Below are 18661 nucleotides of genomic sequence, written 5' to 3' on the forward strand. Positions count from 1 at the left end.
TCCAGTCCCCAATTAGCATTTCGGTTACAAGCAAGCCTGTTTCAGGACTAGAATGCGCATCTCGCCACCGGTCCCAGGGAATTATTATTTATGCCAGACACTCGAGGGCCTCTGGGCCTCTCTGCAGATGCAGCAATCCCTCTGATGGCAGACTGAGGCTGCTGCTGTTTATTCCTCTGGACACCACCTGCCCTTAAAAATAGAAGAGCTGCAGCTGCTGGTTTTGCTCCCTGCAAGCGATTGTTCGAAACAAAGATAACACCACCACCAAAATGAGAAAATGTTTAGTTTCGGCCAAGTTTTCCCAAGAATAGAATAACGGCCTTTTTTTTTTTCCTTCTGGTGGAAACTAATACTTGAACTGAGAAGATTTTCAGAAGTAATGCAAGGCTCTTAATGTGGGTTGAGGTTCCCCCAAAATCCATTACCTCCCACAGTTCCATTTGTCCCTCTCCTGAACTCTTAGATTGACCTTATGCACTCTTTAACTTTTCCCACCTGGTGTTACTAGAGTATGCAGATTTCTATAAGCTAAAGGATTTTCAAGCAGGCTTCATCTAAGAAACAAAGGTTCAGGAAGGCATTTCTCTATTTAGCATTCAAGTTGAGTTGCAGCTCTGATCATTTGTGAATCTTGACCTTCCAGCTCTCTATTCATGAGGTCTGGGAAAGGCCCTAAGGTAGGGGCCTCCAACCTTGGCAACTTTTAAGATCTGTGGACTTTAACTCCCAGAATTCCTCAGCCAGCATGGCTGGCGGGGGAATCCTGGGAGTTGAAGTCCACAAGTCTTAAAGTTACCAAGGCTGGAGACTCCTGCCCTGAGGGAAGGAGGCATTGAGAAAAGCCAGCTCTAGTAGAACTGGCTTAAAAACACCAACCCTCTGGACCTTTCAAAAGCCTGGAAGATTTACACCTGAAGGGCACCCTCAGATATGCAGACTTCAACTCACTGAACCTCCAACAATAGCCACAGTGGCTGGGGAATTCTGGCAGCTGAGGCTGACACGACTGGAGGACACCCACACTGACACAACTTATAAAATCTTAACCGTAATCAACAAGGCTGTACATGGGTGAGGTGATGAACAGCGGCCCAGTAATTAAGATAGGTACTGTTATTCCTCAAACTTCCCATAACCAAGGTGACAGAGTTTACCTCTTGCCAGCTCCACTTGAACCCAACAGCAGGAACAAAGAAAACATATTTTCGAGCCAAGCTGGCAAGTTGTCACTATGCTCTGTTGGATCAGACCAAGGTCCACTATGCTACCTCTTGCAACAGCTAGTAACTACGAGCCTGGAAGGTCCAAAACTGTGCGGAGTAGAATATCAAACACCTGACTGTCCTCAAAGTCTGGTTAATAAGGTAGACTGTCTCTAACCATGGGGTTTTTATTTCAAAACATTTTCATCTATGGGAATAATCACAATCACCCTCTACAAATCTGCCCAATGAATTCAGCAGTTATACAGGCGGATATATATAATAAATCTTTTCAAGATTGTCACCAAGGTCCTATTGTTCTTTTAGGCCCGTCTTAAAAATACTATTGTTTTAAAAGCACAACACACAAGCTGAAAGAAAGTAAGACTCGGGGTGTGCTCCTTCTATGGCTAATAGGTGGCTGCCTCTGGCAGAGTTGCTTTTCCATCTTCCCAATCAGATAATCTTGAGCTGCTTCAACCAAGCCAGTTTCGTTTCCTTGATTCCCTTCTGGCTTCGTCTTGCATCCTTCTCTAAAAGGTAAAGGTAAAGGTTCCCCCGCACATGCGTGCTAGTCGTTTCCGACTCTAGGGGCCGGGGCTCATCTCCGTTTCAAAGCCGAAGAGCCAGCACTTGTCTGAGGACGTCTCCGTGGTCATGTGGCCGGCATGACTAGATGCCAAAAACGCACAGAACGCTGTTACCTTCCCGCCGTAGTGGTCCTTATTTTTCTACTTGCATTTTTACGTGCTTTCGAACTGCTAGGTTGGCAGAAGCTGGGACGAGTAACAGGCGCTCACTCTGTTACGCGGCACTCGGGATTCGACCCGCCAAACTGCCGACCATCTGATCGACGAGCTCAGCGTCCTAACCCACTGAGCCACCACGTCCCATCCTTCTCAGGGAAGCACAATTCTGCTGACAGAGGGGCAAACAGGGGACTCATGCCTGCACTCACTCTTGTGAGCCCCACTGGGCCGAGCTCTGTTCAGCCTGCCACCCAGAAGTTTCTTCTCTTTTAAGCAAGCCAATTAACTCCAGTCTCATTCACCTCGGGCTACAATTACAGGTGAGTGCCTGTTCTTCCGATTCAAAAGCTCTGCAGCTTGGGGTTTATATCCACGGTTAAGTGTCTAATCAAGTTCATTCAGGTCCCTCCTCCTTCTTCCTCCATTTACTCCTGTTATCCGGACCACACAGTTTCATTTTAACTGTAGCACTGCGGAACTTAAAAGCAGATAATAGCTTAAAATAGCAGTCAGCAATTTTGACAGTCCTTGGTTTCTGGATGTGAATCCCTCCCACGTTTGGCAAAATGTTTACCAAGAAAAGCTGCACTGGGCTACGACCTGCATCCATCATTGCATCTTGGCTCATACAGGGTCATGCTGAATGATTAATGTAGCCACAAAGGAGGAGTGCAGGTCACTCGGTTTGGATCTTTGAAAATTCTTCTGAGCCATACGCTGCCTTAGGGACACCTCAACCGTCTCAAATGCTGCCAGGTTTACACACACAATGAAGGTTTCATCATGACTGAAGAGGCAGTAGGAAACCACACGTTACTGGGCAGACTCAAGAGTTTATAACTTTTCTATGCACAAAGTAAGTGAGGATCTTCTTTGGTCACCTCACAGTCTCCACATGTGACACAGAGGGAGGGAACTAGGAAGAGAGGTTGAAGGAAAGTCCCTTTCACATTTCATTTAATTACCTCCAAATTCAGAAATTTAACTGTAAAAAACTATGTAAAGTCATGCAATACTTTGAGATTCTCTCCTAAAATCTTTTTTTAAAATAATAATAATAATCAACTGGCTGCTTCACAACACCTTGCTTGCTAGAGCCACTATTTAATTTCCTATCTAAATTGGTGAAGTTACTTAGTAGCCCCGAGCCGTATATTATTTCTGATTAGAGGTGGGGCCATCCTGAACCAGTCTGGGAAGAATCACGAGTTCACTATGATACACATTTTTAACCACTGGAAATTTTAATATTTGAATTGTAGCATTAAAAACAGTTTTATAATTATTTAAATGAGTGCTTCCCAATCTAAGTAACTTTATAAGGAGTGGACTTCAACGGTCACTATAGCCATTGCTGAGAGGTCTGGGAGTCGAAGTCCATGCATCTCCAGATGGTCAGAATAGAAACACTGGTTTAAATTGTTTATTAATGCATATTATTTAAAAGTACAGATAGATTTGTCTAGTGTTGCTCTCTTTTATTACATTTTAACAATTTTAATCTGTGTAGTGGAAGTCACAAGAATTTTAAAAGAAAAATACAAATGGGCTTTCAGACATCCAATCAAGCACAATCCTTCAACTTACCCCTTGACTTCCTTGAAACTGGATTGATGGCTTCAAACCCACAGAATCCTATACAAAAGGGGGGAAAATATAGATGAGTCACAAGACTTACTAAGCATTAACAGTGATGCTATTCCCTTTGAGCTACAGCAGACTGATTTGATAGCTAAAAAAAAAGGCCAGGAGCATTCTATCAATTTTAAGAGCTTTAAAAGTCTCTATTTAAAATTTTTTTTAACTGGCTTCTGTTTGTCATTGTTAAAGGTTCATGTATCAGCCACAAAGATCAAATGGAACTACCATGTACAAAGAGATTTATTCTAAAATATCAACTGCTAAAATCAAGCAATAGGGAAAGGACGTGTTTTCTTCACAATGTTTTCCGATGATACCTGATTGGCTGGCTAGGGAATTCTGGGAATTGAAGTCCACACATCTTCATGCTGCCGAGGATGAGAAACAATGATCTAAATGGAGACTGCCCTGATTCACTAGACTTACATTTATTTATATTAAGAGAAGCTGCCCACTGCACTATAAACCTACTCCCCATGGCCACCAAAAATTATTCTAAGCCATCCCCATATACAGGTAGTTCTGGAGTTACGAGTGTAATGGAGCCTGCCCATTCCTCTAATTCAAAAAGTCAGAGTGAATCTCGTACCTAAAACGAGATAACTCCCTTGCTCGTTAAGACACACGTGGCTCGTTAAGTGAACATGAGGCATCTCAGGGTGGGGAAGTCCATGGACAGCCTAGTGATGGAACAGGTCCCCAAGGCCTTCCTGACCCACTAAGATACTGCATGCTTCCCCCTCCATTCCTGCCGCCCGGACTCACCTGGAAAAGATCCGTCTCCTCTCTGCTGCCGTTTCTGCTTCCGCCCGGATCTGAGGCCAGGGGACGCTTCTGTGGCCCTCTGGTGGCCCAATCCGGGTGCTGGACGCCTTCTCCAGGCTGCTGCTGCCCAAAAATGGGCTGCTGGAGGGCCACAGAATCCTCCCCCAGCCTCAGATCCAGGCGGCAGCAGCAGCCTGGAAAAGGTGTCCGGTACCCAGATTGCAGAGAACAGAGGCCTAAAGTACCAAGAGATCACGCGAGATCAGTAGCGTGAGATCTCACCCCACCGATCTCGTGTAATCTTGCGTTACTTTAGGCCTCCATTCTCTGCAGCCTGGAGCAGCCAAGGAAGCGAAGGATGTCAATCTGCACAGGGTGAGTATCGAAGGCCTGGTGCCTAGGGAGATCCATGGTGGGGGTGGGGAGGGAGGGAATAACCAGGGTGAATGTTGCAGTGCCACTGCGGTCGCTCGTAAGGGCGAACAACTGCCATAGTGCTGCCATATTCGTAATTTCGGGACTCGCTCGTAAGCACTAGGGGGCGCATATTTCATAACTTCCAACTAGCGTTAAGTGAACGCTCGTAACTCGGGGATTACCTGTAACGATTAACACTTAGCTTTGCTCCTTAAGATCTAATGGGGAAAGGATACTTTACATATCCACCTTCGCAAAAATCAGCAAGACCGAGTCTCAGAGACTGACTTTCTTAGTAGTAGCCCTCCCTCTGCACCAGCCTGCCTCCTGAGAGGAAATGTCCTCTCCCCCCCCACCCCCAATTGATGTTTCTGGAGCTGACAAAGCAAACCTCTTTAAGACAGCATATGAACTCATTCAACAGGTTACAAGTTTATTTAGTTTTTAGGAGTTTTATTATTAGTTTATGAATAGATTTTAACATTTTACTTATCTCGTTTGTTGAAGGTTATCTCTAATCAGAAAAGTACACATGTATACATTTTGGTAACTAAAAACTATGCACATGTTCTTATTAAATAGAAGCAAACCAAAATGATGCTTAATTTTCAGCACACATCCAACACAGTTGTTGTTTCTCCTTCAAGCTTGTCTGTACTAGCTCAACTTGGTTAAAGTGGATATCTGCAATTATTGTCGGTGCCGAGTCACAATAATATTAGGAAGGCTGCAAGGAGAAACTTGCAAAGCTGTAGCTTTGATGTATCACTAATACCCCTACTCAGCCTTCAAGGATGAGGGATTGTTTTCTTCCTATACCCAGCTCCTCCATATCATCTGAATAAGCAGCAGTTCTGGGATATTAGGCTGAAAGATCAGAAAAAAGTTATGTAAAAAAAATTTCTTGACTAGCAACTTTGGCAAAAATACAGGTAGTCCTCGATTTACGACCATTCATTTAGTGACTGTTCAAAGTTACAATGGCACTGAAAAGTGACTTATGACTGTTTTTCACACTTACGACTGCTGCAGCATCCCAATGGTCATGCCATTAAAATTCGGATGCTTGGCCACTGGCTCATATTTATAATGGTTTCAGTGTCCTGGGCTCACGTGATCGCTTTTTGTGACTTCCTCACAAGCAAAGTCAATGGGGAAGAAGCCAGACTGACTTAACAACCATGTTACTAACTTAACAACTGCAGCGATTCACTTAACAACTGTGGCACGAAAGGTTGCAAAATGGGGCAAAGCTCACTTAACAACTGTCTCACTTAGCCACAGAAATCTTGGGCTCAGCTGTGGTCGTAAGTCAAGGACCTCCTGTATTTTCAAAAGAAAGAGCAGGAAGGACTATCAATTCACTATGTAGCACCGTTTACAGCAGACGTGCTACCTGCCAGCGGCTCAGCAATCCTCAAGAGAGCCGAGAGTCTCTTGCTTCATTAGGAGCTCCTCAGGTTACGTGGGCTCATGGGTCCCCCCTTGAGACGCTGCTGCAGCGCAGCAAAAGGAAGGAGCTGGCAGGCTTGCTAGGAATAGCGGCTTAAGTCACCGAGTGCTCTGTCCCTGCAAGATAATAGTGACTGTTTCCACAACTGCAGACAAGAATCCATCAGTGGAGAGGTCTCCCTTCTCTCCCAGAAAAAGAAATCCCAGAACCAGGTTCATATTTCATGGCACAATAAAGGCTAGTTACCTCTTCTAATAGAAGCTAGTTGAAATAATGTCCATCAACCAGTGTCCAGCCAGCCCTGTTCCATTTGCTGATGGCTCCCAGGTAAACACCTGATCCATCCCAGGCCTGGAGCACACAAGGCCTTCAGCACACCACCAGGAATGTGAGGTAGAAATGACACTGCACCTCTCAACACTGTATGCTAGCAATCACATATAAATGCTCAGGCAAGGCTGTTGCCTAGTAACTTTCAGGTTAGGGACCAGTTTCCTCCAGTGCACTTTATAGGAGGCCCTCTTTGAAGACAACTTGTGGCTTCAACTCTCCAAAGGGCAGCAGTCCATCTGCTAACTGGGGAAGCAGATTTAGATATGGACTGCTGAGGCTAGAGAGTAATCAACACTGACTGTTTTCCAATTTGCTTCCTGGACCAATTCAAAACACTGGTCAACACCTCTGAAGGTACATGACCCAGCTCTGTGATTACTTACAGGAGTATCTCTCTTGACAAGAATCAGTCTGTCTCGGGTGTTCTTCCGAGGATGATCTGCTAAGGATCCCCACCCAGTGTGAAATGAAGGGAGTGGGGGCTCCGTAAGCTGTACCCTCACCAGCTGCCCCCATACTTTACTTTCCACAGTACAAAATGTACTGAAGCTCCTGGCTTTGGGGAAGACGTTTAAGATTCGGCTATTTCACTGAGTGTTGGTAGTAATGAGCTTCTTTTGTAGTTACTGATAGAAGAGGATATTTGCAGTTCGTTAAGCTTGCAATTTTCCCTATTACCTGGCGCAGATTTGCTAAATGTATGTTTGTTTAGTTGTAATCTGCTTTGAATCCAGAGAAGTAGGTGAGATACAAAAGGGGGGGGGGTGTAAATAAACAACTAAATTGGACATCCAGGTATGAGGTCACTGCTATACTCCTCCATAGAAGCTTGTGTACATATGTTTACTTTTCTTCTGTCATGTACTCATCATACGTTAAATAATAAACAAATATAATTCTCCATCTTTTTCTCCTCTGCAGGCTCTGTCAAGGCGCAGCTAATGAAGAATGATAAGGCAGAGCAGTAACAGGCAGGAAGCCATTTACAGAGATATTATGTCCTGTGAAGGCACAGTTTTTCCTCCATGCGTTAATAAACTGTTCGGTTCTTTGGGGGAACAAAAAGGAATCAAAATATCCAGCACGCTTCACAGGGCGTGCCAGAGAAAGGACCCAGAGGAGAGAAGGCATGAGGTCAGATGGCAGGACAAGGGCTTACTAATAGGCACCCTGGTGCTCATCAAACGACAGCAATCACACCGCTGAAGTGATAATTAGCCAGGATGCAGCATTTCCCGCTACATGCAAACAGGAGTAGCTGACAGCTTCTGTAGGGTACCTGTATAATATTAATTTAAGAATGGGAATAGATCAACTGGGCCAATCTAGAGGAACTCACCAAAGGGCATCTGCTTATACGTGCAAGGGCAGGGATGGGGAGGTAGAGCTGCCCCACACATCCCGCAGCTGCTTAATTTACTGGTAGGACCGCCGCAGCCAGGCCTCCCACACACCGACACTTGTCGCACCGAGTGGCTCATCATGCTGGTGCTGCGGCTCACGGCAGGAGGCCGCACAGCACTTTGGGCCATTGCCGCTGCTCGAGGCTGCACGGCGCTTCATGCAGTTGCCGCCGCACGTGGCAGGAAGCTGCGTGGCGCTTCGGGCCATTTCTGCTACTCGTGAAAGGATGCCGCGCGGTGCTTCGAGCCGTTGCCACCGGCCCAAAGCGCCGCGCAGCCTCCTGCCATGAGCGGCAAAGGCTCAGAACACCACGCGGCTTCTTGTCACAAGCAGCGGCAACAGCACAATGCGCCACATGCGTCCAGCTGCAAGTGGTGGCAAGAGGCCGCTGAAGAAGTCAAGCAATGGCAGGACAGGTGTCAGGGCGTGGGAGGCCTGGCTGCGGCGGTCCTAAGATAAGACATCCCCTGAAAATAAGACCTAGTGTCTCTTTTGGAGGCAAAAAAATAAAAATATGAAAATATTTTGGGGGAAACACGGGTGGCAGTTTGCAAGCATGCAAATATGAGTAGATCAATAGGTCCCATTTTAGTGGGAAGGTAACAGCATTCTGTGAGCCTCAGCATATAAGAGCCTTGGTGGAGCAGTGGGCTAATGCCTCCTTAAGTAACACCAGCTGCCTGTAATTAGTGCAGGTTCGCATCCCACCAGGCTCAAGGTTGACTCAGCCTTCCATCCTTCCGAGGTAGGTAAAATGAGGACCCAGATTGTTGGGGGCAATTAAGCTGACTTTGTAATAATGCCGCTTGGGTGTGTGTGTGAAAGCCCTAATAAGCAGGCATATACATAGAATGAAGGCTACTGCTAAGCTTGTAAGCCACCCTGAGTCTTCGGAGAAGGGCGGGATATAAATGGAATTAAAATAAATAAATAAAAATAAAATATAGTCATGCTTGCCGCATGGCCACTGAAGTATCTTTGGACAACGCTGGCTCTCTCAGCTAAGCCACGGAGAAGAGCACTGCACCGAGTCCGACACGACTGGGAAACCTTTACCTATCTCACCTAAGAGCCCCCAACGTGTCCTTAATAAATACTGTCATCGTAAGCTAGTAGAAGCAAGTGTGTGTGTGTGTGTGTGTGTGTGTGTGTGTGTGTGTGTCTTTGGTTGAAAGTAAGCTTTAAATTTTAAAATATTTATTTATTCATTTATTTATTCAATGGATATGCCATCCATCTCATATAGAAAACACTCATATTCCAGGTCAAAACATGATCAGTGACTGATACTCAGCAACTCAAAAGCCCATCTGGACATTCAGGGGAAAAAAAACTTATTTAAAGTTGGAAAGTCCGTTAACAGTTATGTGAAAAATATCACCCCTGCATTGCAAACTTGATGTGGAGGAAGGTTCGCGATAAGCAACACTGAGGAGCCTCTGGCCCACCAGACATGCTATGAAGAAACTCACAGCATCCTTCACTACTACTGGCTATGCAGACTGTGAATGCTAAAAGTTGGCAACAACTGGAGAGGTAGGGCTTCCTCCTCCCTGATTTAAGACTTACTTAGAATGCATTTGCAGAAGTGACAGTATATTATTTACAGCTTATCCACAATTCTAGTTCAAGTTTTCAAGCTGAGTCGTCCTCCGTGATAAGGTTAAAGATTCCATGTGACCAGAAAAGAAAGCATTTCTAAATGGGAAAAGCAAGATTTTTTTTTTTACTTCTTATCAGATTATTTGAGCTGGTGCACTTTTGAACTACGTGTTGCTTATATTGCCTTTCTCATTCACGCATACGTGCTCCACAAAGAAAGCCTAAAATTGCCTCCTAGGAATTGGCAAGACAGAGTGTCACAATTCTAGAGGATTAAACTCTTCGATGCGTTTTGAAATCATTTTGGTTGCGCAGCAAAAGAAATGCAGAAGCAGGTTAGCAAAATTGCACATTATAACTCAAGCAAGTTAGCATTTTGCAAACTTAGGGCGCGCAAAATAGACAGGAGGATTATTTCTTGTCCCAAACATACAATCTATGGTACTTTTTTTTTCTTTTCCAAAATTCAGACAACAAGCTGGCAGCAAGGAGAAAACCCAGCGCCAGAGAAGCCAGTCCTAGAGTATTATTGCAGGCTTGTGCGTAAACATCGGTAGCTTAGGGTACACAAAATGTTCCATACTTGAAATGCTTTGAACCTGAAACACTCTATTCTGGGTTTAAAACAGTCTGTGATGATCATATTGGAAGTGTCTGGCATCCCCGAAATGTTTCAATCCTGCAAGCAGACTTCAGAAAAGGTTTGCTCTTACCTTAGCAAAAGTGCTTCAGGTCTATTTTAAAATCAGAATATTTGGAACAACACTGAAATTTGATCAGGCTGAAATAACTGTTCCTAATGTGAGTGAGAGTCGTTCAGGCATGAAACATTTCAAATTCAAAATGTATTATTGCACACCAACAGTTAACCACAACATGAAGCTCCTGCAACAGCAACTGTTTGTTTTAACAGCAAGGTTCCTCAAATTAAAAGCTGTTCCTCAACAAGACGGTGTCCAAAAACAAGGAGACAGACAGACCTGGGACTCTATGACTGAGCACTGTCTAGACTTCACCGTGTGATCTGATGGGTGGCTATGTTTTTATTTGTCTGCGTGCACGACTCAATGAGCAATTCTGAAATCCTAAACACACCAACCTGGAAGTAATTTGTAGAGGATTGCATTGCAAACAGTGGCATTCCTAGAGTCAAAACCAGGGGTCAAAATCCAACTTGAGAATAGCAAATGACCGAGGGTGGGGAACAGTATCAATGGTCAGGCCAACGTAGAAAAAGATAAACAGATGCCCCTTCATCAAAAAGCTATTCCTCAATCTCTTAAACAGTTTCCAACTGTTTTCTTTTTTGGGGAAATTGTTAAAAGTAGAGGGGATCTGTAACCGCAGAAACCCTTCTGGATATAGAGCTGAACCCACATTTGACTAACTTCTGGATGACCTGTGTTGGGATCAGGATAGGGGGAAGTGTGGTTGTCCTAATCATGTTTGATGTGAAAGAGGTCCCTGATCATTGTCAATTATCTGTGAGGGTTGGATTTAGAGGTGGTTTTCCTTCTTTCTGATTGGGCAGACCCTGTCAATGGTGGTAGGACCAAAGGACCTTCTACCATGAGAGTCTTCAAGCTAGACACTTTTGATTCTCTTCTCCACAGAGCCACTGGGTGAAGATATCTACCACCGTGGAATCACCAGTATGCAGTCTGTATTCATCATTACATCTCAAGACTAAGCTGACAGGAGATGCAGCCGAAGCCCTGTCCTAGTGCCCAGACTCTGTTAGGTTGTGGGTGAGGACAAACAGACTTACATTCAGTTCCCACAAGACCCAGTGATTTTGGGCACAAAGTCTTCTGATTTCAGGATAGTCTTCCTAAATCCATAGCTCCTGGCCAAAGGGCCTTTGCATAGATCCATTCTTTGGGTCAGTTACAACCCTTCCTGAATCAAGACACCATGCTCACCATCATGATCTCTCTCCTGCGAACTACTGTAATATGCTCCACAAAAGTGCTTCCCTTGAAGACTACCTGGAAGCTTCAGGGGATTCAGAACACACAGGCTCAGAGCAATTATACTGCCCAATGGTTTTCTTATATATCTCTATTGCTTTAAAAGCTTCAGAGATTACCACACTGGTTCTGATTGTTTTGTTTTGTTTTTTACTTTTAAACACGTCACAATTCTTGGGGTACCTTTGAGATTGCCTGTGCCCAAAGATTTCTGCCTATCTAAATCAGAACTGAGAGAGGAGGTCTCTTCCCTGATGTGGGGAACCCTGGAATAGGGCTTTCTTAACTACATGCTCTTTTCTATGGAATAGCATTCTCCCAAAGATCAAATTGACCCCTGTTCTCCTGAGTTTTGGAGACTGACGTCCTCCTGGGACAGAGATTTGATCTCCTGCAGTGGGGAGTATTATTTGGGATTGGTTGTTAGGAGTATTGTGGAATTTTATGATCTATATTGCTTATGTATATTATTTTGAGTAACGTATCAAGAATGTGTACTACCCAGAGTCTAATAATTGAAGGAGTGCAAGAACCCAATAAATATTTTTTTTCTTCTTTCTTTCTTTTTCTTTCTTTCTTTCTTTCTTTCTTTCTTCCTTCCTTCTTTCTTTCTTTTCTTTCTTTCTTTCTCTTTCTTTTAAAAGAGTGTTCCTATGGTTCAAATTTGACATCTTGTCATCCTTGTGTGAGATTAGAAGGCTGAATGTTAACTATTTCCTCAGGGGAAACGGCAATTGACATCTGCCCATTATTATTTTAAGAGACCTTATTGGATCCCAAGGTCTTTCTCCCCCCAAAAAACCCTAGTCTTTCTGGCCCTCATGCTGGATAGTGGCTGGGAATGTACGGTAATTCCATCTCAAAACATCTGGAGGCATAAACTGGAAGTGGTAGCCACCCTTTTCTTCATTTCCTCTGAATGCCAGGAAAAGACAAAACTGTAGGTTAGGACAATCCAGGAGTTAGATCAGGGGTCTTCAACCTTGGTAACTTTAAAATTTGTGGACTTCAACTTCCAGAATTCTAGGAGTTGAAGTCCACAAGCCTTAAAGTTGCCAAGGTTGAGGATCCCTGAGTTAGATGACAGAAAGCAGATAGGGTACTAAAGGTCATTTTTTTGAAATGTGCTTGGTACACATTTCAGGCACAGATATTTAATTTTACCTTGCCATGCAGAGTGTCAAATCACAAAGACAAAAACCATCTGCCAGGATCACCCATCAACAGTAAAGTAGCAAGCAGTCAAGAAATACTTTGCAGACTAGCCCATGGCAGAGTAGCCGTGGAGGCCTTGGGAAAAAATAGCCAAATGCCATGATGTACCTATAGCTACAAAAATCAGAACTGTGAAAGCTACGATACTCCCCGTGGCATTTTCTGGAAGCCAAAGTTAGACTTTAAAGAATGACAGGAAGAGCATTGACGCCTGTGAACTTGAATATTGGAGGTGGTTTCTGAGAATACCATGGACAATGAAATAAACAAACTAATAGGTCATTGTAATAATCAACACAGAATTCTCACTTGACCCACAGATGATCAGGCTCAAATTTTCATTCTTCAGATACCATTGAAGAGAATATCTAGTTCTCTGGGGAAGGTTCTAGTGCTAGGAAAGGTGGAAGGGAAGAAAAGAGGAGGATGGCCAGCGCCAAGATGGATGGACTTAGTTGCAAATGGGGGCGCTATTGGGTGATGGGAAAGAACAGGATAGATCGTCACAAAGAAAATCAATCTATATGGCCATATGGTTACTAGGACTTGAAAACAACTTGATAAGACATAATTAACAATAATGAAAAATCTTCCATGCAATGTTACAGCAGGTGGGAGCAGATAGTCCAGCTCTAGTTAACTTAGGAAAAAGTAAACAACTTTAGACTGGCTAGTCATGAAGTCCAGAGCCAAGACTAAACTGGCAAGCCATTTCCATATGTTGCCAAGAAAACAGTTAAAGAAGTTCCAGGCAGACACTAAGAGTTAAACCTGAGTCAAGGAAGATTTGATTTTACATTTAAAAATTCCGTGTTTTTTTTTGTATTGTTTTTTCAAATAATGTTTTCCCTTAAAGGATATTGGGTTTTCTGATTTTAGGATGTTAGCCCACAGAAAAGTTTTATTTTCTGTTTGTTTTCCTCACTGGACTGGGAGCTCATGTAGCATGGCAGGGCTGTGGACCTCAGACAGTGCAATTTAGAATGTTTAAAGTCAAGGGTTCAACTCCCAGAATTCCTCAGCCAGCCATTCCTCATACTGGCTAGGGAACTCTGGGAGTTGAAGTTCACAAGTCTTCAAGTTGCCATGGTTGGACACCCCAATTTCTCTTTTAATTCCTTATTTACTTTTGTTTTTAATCCACAATAGATTTACCACTAAGCAAGTACAAGCAATGAACAACACATTTAATTCTTTACTGAATTAGGATAAGGGAATATAGGAAACTATAAATATTTACCCGGGGTTAAGATTCATTGAACTTTGTGAGACAAATTTTTGATTTCGGCCTATAGAATCCATTTACTAATAATAATCCCTTTAAAAAAGGAAAGACCTTCCTTTTAAAGGTTGATGTAACTTTTATTAATATATAAGTGAAATATAAACTGATTAAAAAGGATGTTAAAAGGTACAGTATTTTTATAATGCATGATATAAAATATTGGGAGGATGTACTTAAATCGGAAAATCTGGACAGTTAGATGACTAATATGAAGAAATTATTACTGATAAGAATTGGATTGAATATAAGGGAATTTAAGCGAACAAAAATTATAAAAATAGGATGTATGCTGAACTAATGATGGTTATGAGAATAATATAAGCTGAAAATAATGTTATATATAATTATTATTTGTATAAATATAAAAATGCCTATATCTGATCATTTATATATTGAAAATATTAAGAATTATATTTTGGTTAAGGTTGAAGGAGAATACAAATGGGAGAAGGGAAGATCAAAGAAATGTATCATTAATAAATATATTAATTATGGAATTATCAAATTTAATTATTATTGATTGTTAATTAATTATTATTGTCCCTTTTTTGTTAAAATATAAACCAAGACAACATGCTGTACAGCAGGCACTGGAGGTTGTTATAGTTAAAAACTAATACAATATCTATATTAAAAAAAGGAAAGATCTAAGGAAATGTGAAAGTAGTTTTCATACAGTCAGATTAAGCAATCTGATACTGTATCAGGCCATCATCAAACAACAAACTTATGAACACTACATCAACCACCCATTTTAGTCCCATACCTTGGAAGCAAAAACAATTAATTGCTAAAATTCTTTCATAATGGCTTTTTTTGCAATAAGTAACTGATTAGAACTGTTCCTGGATTTTTGTTGCATGCTTTGTTGGCCTAGTTAGAAACAAAACTGTATAAAATTGCATTATGATGGAATTAACGATTACATTTCTTTACAGTTATAATTTTAATGTGAAGAATTCTCCTATGAGTGCCCTTAAGCATATACATCCCGCCCTCAGTAACATATATCTTCAATTCAATATCCACACAAATAATGGCATTCGCTATGAGCGAATCAGATATTTTCTTAATTTTTCTGATTTACCTGGAGAATTTCAGTTACTTAGCCTATTATTCACTTAAAAAGTACATTATTCTTTAATAGTGTTCATTTCCAGAAAAACAAAATCCATTTGAATCCTATAATTATGACTTGAAGGGATTAATATGCAGAACTATACATGCCCCGGGTATTTCTGAGTTGCTTACATTTTCAGTTGTGGCTGCCAAGCTGTCTTAGTTGCCGTACACTGTTTCCAGAATTAGAGGATATGAACTGGTATAGAAAAACAGCAATCAGAGAGGCAAATGCGCTCATGCCTTGTCTGTGGTTCCTGGAAGCCTCTGGTTGAATTACAGTGAGAAACAGGATGCTGGACAAGATAAGAAAAGCCATGGAATTGGATTTCTTATGTTTATGTAATGCTTCCCTGCCAATGGTTGTTTTCTGTCGATTTTGTCTTCTACATACTGGGTCTTCTACTTTCCACAAGCAGACGGTACTTACTCCAACCCTTCTCCAGAAATCTTTCTGTGAGGCAACCTATCATATCCTCCCACCACCACCATTTCAAAGGTGAAAGGGCCAAAGCAAAGCCACCAAACTTGGTTCTCTACTGCAAAAAGGGGAGTCGGTGTTCTCCAGGCCCAATGAGGATATAATTACCGGCTCCCTGTTTCAAGAAACAGTGATGCAAGCTGTTAGGGCACTGAATGTGTTTTAAAGCCCTGGGCAAAAAAACAACCACCCCCCACCCACCCCACTGAAAAGGCCGCATTGATTCCTCTCATCTTCCTTCTCTAGGAGCTTGAAAACCAAAACCCACTTCCTTGCTCAATTTATTTTTTACTTTTTGTTATTACAAGCTCCCTATCCCAGCTTTTGGTTCAGCTGGTTTGTTGTAGCAGGATTACATATTTGGTTACGACTCACTGCTTAAGAAAGAGAGCAAGAAAAACATACCTACTGGAAGAGGAACAAAAATGGCTTACAACATCTGTCCCAAGCTGTTATCTTCCAGATGTGTTAGACTAAATGTTTAGCCCTCTTAAAGGGCATGGTGATTATTGGAGCTGTAGTCCCAACGCATTTGGAAGGCACTAAGTTGGGGAATGCTATTTTAAACACAAACAACTCAATTTTTTTTATCGGTTCTGAAAAGAACCTCAGACACTTCATCTTTTTCTATACATTGTTTTTTAGCTTAAATACTACATGCGTTGTCATTTCCCAGAATTTAATACCCACTAAAACCATTTTTTTTAAATAGAAGAGGAAATTCTCATTTATTTTATTTTATTTATTTTAATCCCATTGGTATATCCCGCCCTTCTCCGAAGACTCAGGGCGGCTTACAATTTAAGCACAAACCAATGTGCTTAGCAATAGCCTTCATTCTATGTATATGCCTGCTTATTAGGGCTTTCGCCCCCCCAAGCAGCATTATTACAAAGTCAGCTTATTGCCCCCAACAATCTGCCATACAGCTGCAAATATGTTCTTAATAGTGGGACAACCAGGCACCAACACTCCTGCAAAATTGGGAATGAGACGATCTCACAGGAGATGGAAACTTCCACTATCAGTGCAGACAAGTGCCAACTTCTGCTTGGGTAGTGACCCTGCAACCAGGTCATGCCATTCCAGGACTGCCAGCGGGGGCTTAAATGATGACACTCTACTCATAGGGAGGGGGCAGTGGCAAGCCACTCTTGAAAAACCTTGCCAAGAAAACAGCAGGGACTATAGTCCATGCATTCCCTAGAAGTCAAAAACTGACTTGAAGGCGCGCATACACCCCATGTGCAAAACGTGGCCTGAGCTGCAAGCTAATACATGGGGGGGGGGAGAAATATAACACTAGAATCCCCTATTTTAATTTCCTTTATAACAGAATAACAAGAGTTGGAAGGGACCTTGGAGCTCAAGCAGGTGACCCCTATACCATCTTACATACAAAGAAATTTGTGAAAGGTTGGGGCTGCCCTGTACCAACTCACTCTCTAGTGCTACGTTAAGAAAACAAAGTTATAGATGGGCTGAGCGCATTTCATAGGACGGTTCTTTGTGTGTTGCACACTAGCAAGCTGAATGGGAGAAATGTGCTGCTTTATTTGGTTTATTTTTATTTTATTTTTTTTAAATTCCATTTATATCCCGTCCTTCTCCGAAGACTCTGGGCGGCTTACAAGCTTAGCAGTAGCCTTCATTCTATGTATATGCCTGCTTATTAGACCAGAACAATGTTCTGTGAAACTCAATGACTGTGACCAAGAATGGTCAAACAAAGACCTTTAGGAGGTGCTACAAGCAGGGCATAAATGCGGTTAGGACTTTCTGTTTCCCCTCACAACTAGTATAAAGGCAAAAGTACCACTTAATACAGAGACTTTGTTATCCATGATCACATCAGCTGTTGTTATGGTAAAATAAAATCATTACAAAAGTGTAACTCATTGCAAGATAATGATGATGAGTTCTGATGGATCACAGCAAATTTTTTCTCAGTCCGGCATCCCGCTACCAACTGTACATAGCAATCCTGATGTGAAGCCATACTTGCAGATGATCAGAAATTTCAAGCTGATATAAAATGCAACTTAGTTTTACATTAGTAAGGTGAGATGAAAGCTGGGACAGGAATTCTCTTTCAGTTGCACCGATTGCCAACATTGCTATGAGTCCAATTTAACCTGTTGTATTAACCTGTAACATTGTATACTGTTTGGGGCAACATTATTCCGCCTGTACTTTTAGGTCAGCCTTCAAAACCCGTCTTGTGGGCATGCCAATAAAAGCAATCATTCTGCTTGAAGCCAGGGCCTTCTTAGGAACAGCTCCACATCTGCAGAACTCTTCCAAATGAGATATTACTGTAAGGGCTTTCAAGATTCAATAAGCTTAGGAATGCTTATCAGAGAGCCAGATTAAGGATCCAGGAGATTGTGAATTCTAGTCCTGACTTAAGCATGAAAGCTGGCTGTGTGACTTTGGGCCAGTCACTCTATCTCAACCTAACCCATCTCACAAGGTTGTTGTTGTTGTTCTTGTTGTGGGGAAAATAGGAGGAAGTAGTACTATGTATTTTTGCCACCTTGAGTTACTTAGAAAGTAATAAAGGTAGGATAAAAATCCAATAAGTGCTCTTTGTGACTGGTTAGGAGTGTGTGCAGTACGTGCAATGTTAAGCCAGGTTGCAGCTGTAAATAGGCTTTGTACATAAGGTCAGTTCAGAAGCAGGCAGCTTAGGGTTTCCTAATTTCAGGCCCTCAGGCAAAAAGTCTGCCACAAAAGATCTGTACAGACTTTTGTTAAAGCAGATATCAGAAAAAGAAAAAAAAGGCATAGCCAGAGAATGCAAGGGAGGGAGGGAGGGAGGGAGAGAGGGAGAGGGAGAGGGAGAGGGAGAGGGAGAGGGAGAGGGGGAGAGAGAGAGAGAGAGAGAGAGAGAGAGAGAGGGAGAGAGACTCCTCCCATGTTTGTTTAACACAGGGCACCCTAATTGCTTACTTTAACTTTATGTACCTTCAAAATAAATTGATAATTTTGGGACTGACCATCTCCACTATGATAGGTACTT

General features: G+C 42.4%; 1 protein-coding gene across 1 annotated transcript in view; it reads right to left on the minus strand.

Annotated features, from left to right (window-relative positions):
- The window catches only part of ELL (elongation factor for RNA polymerase II), a 55745-nt gene that overhangs the window by 25582 nt on the left and 11502 nt on the right, over positions 1–18661 (minus strand). The window contains exon 2 of the mRNA XM_083349534.1: positions 3542–3589. Within this exon, the coding sequence (XP_083205660.1) occupies positions 3542–3589 (48 nt within the window). The remainder of the gene's footprint in view (positions 1–3541; positions 3590–18661) is intronic.

This window comes from Vipera ursinii (assembly GCF_947247035.1).
Source record: "Vipera ursinii genome assembly, chromosome: 1".
Taxonomy (NCBI): Eukaryota; Metazoa; Chordata; class Lepidosauria; order Squamata; family Viperidae; genus Vipera; species Vipera ursinii.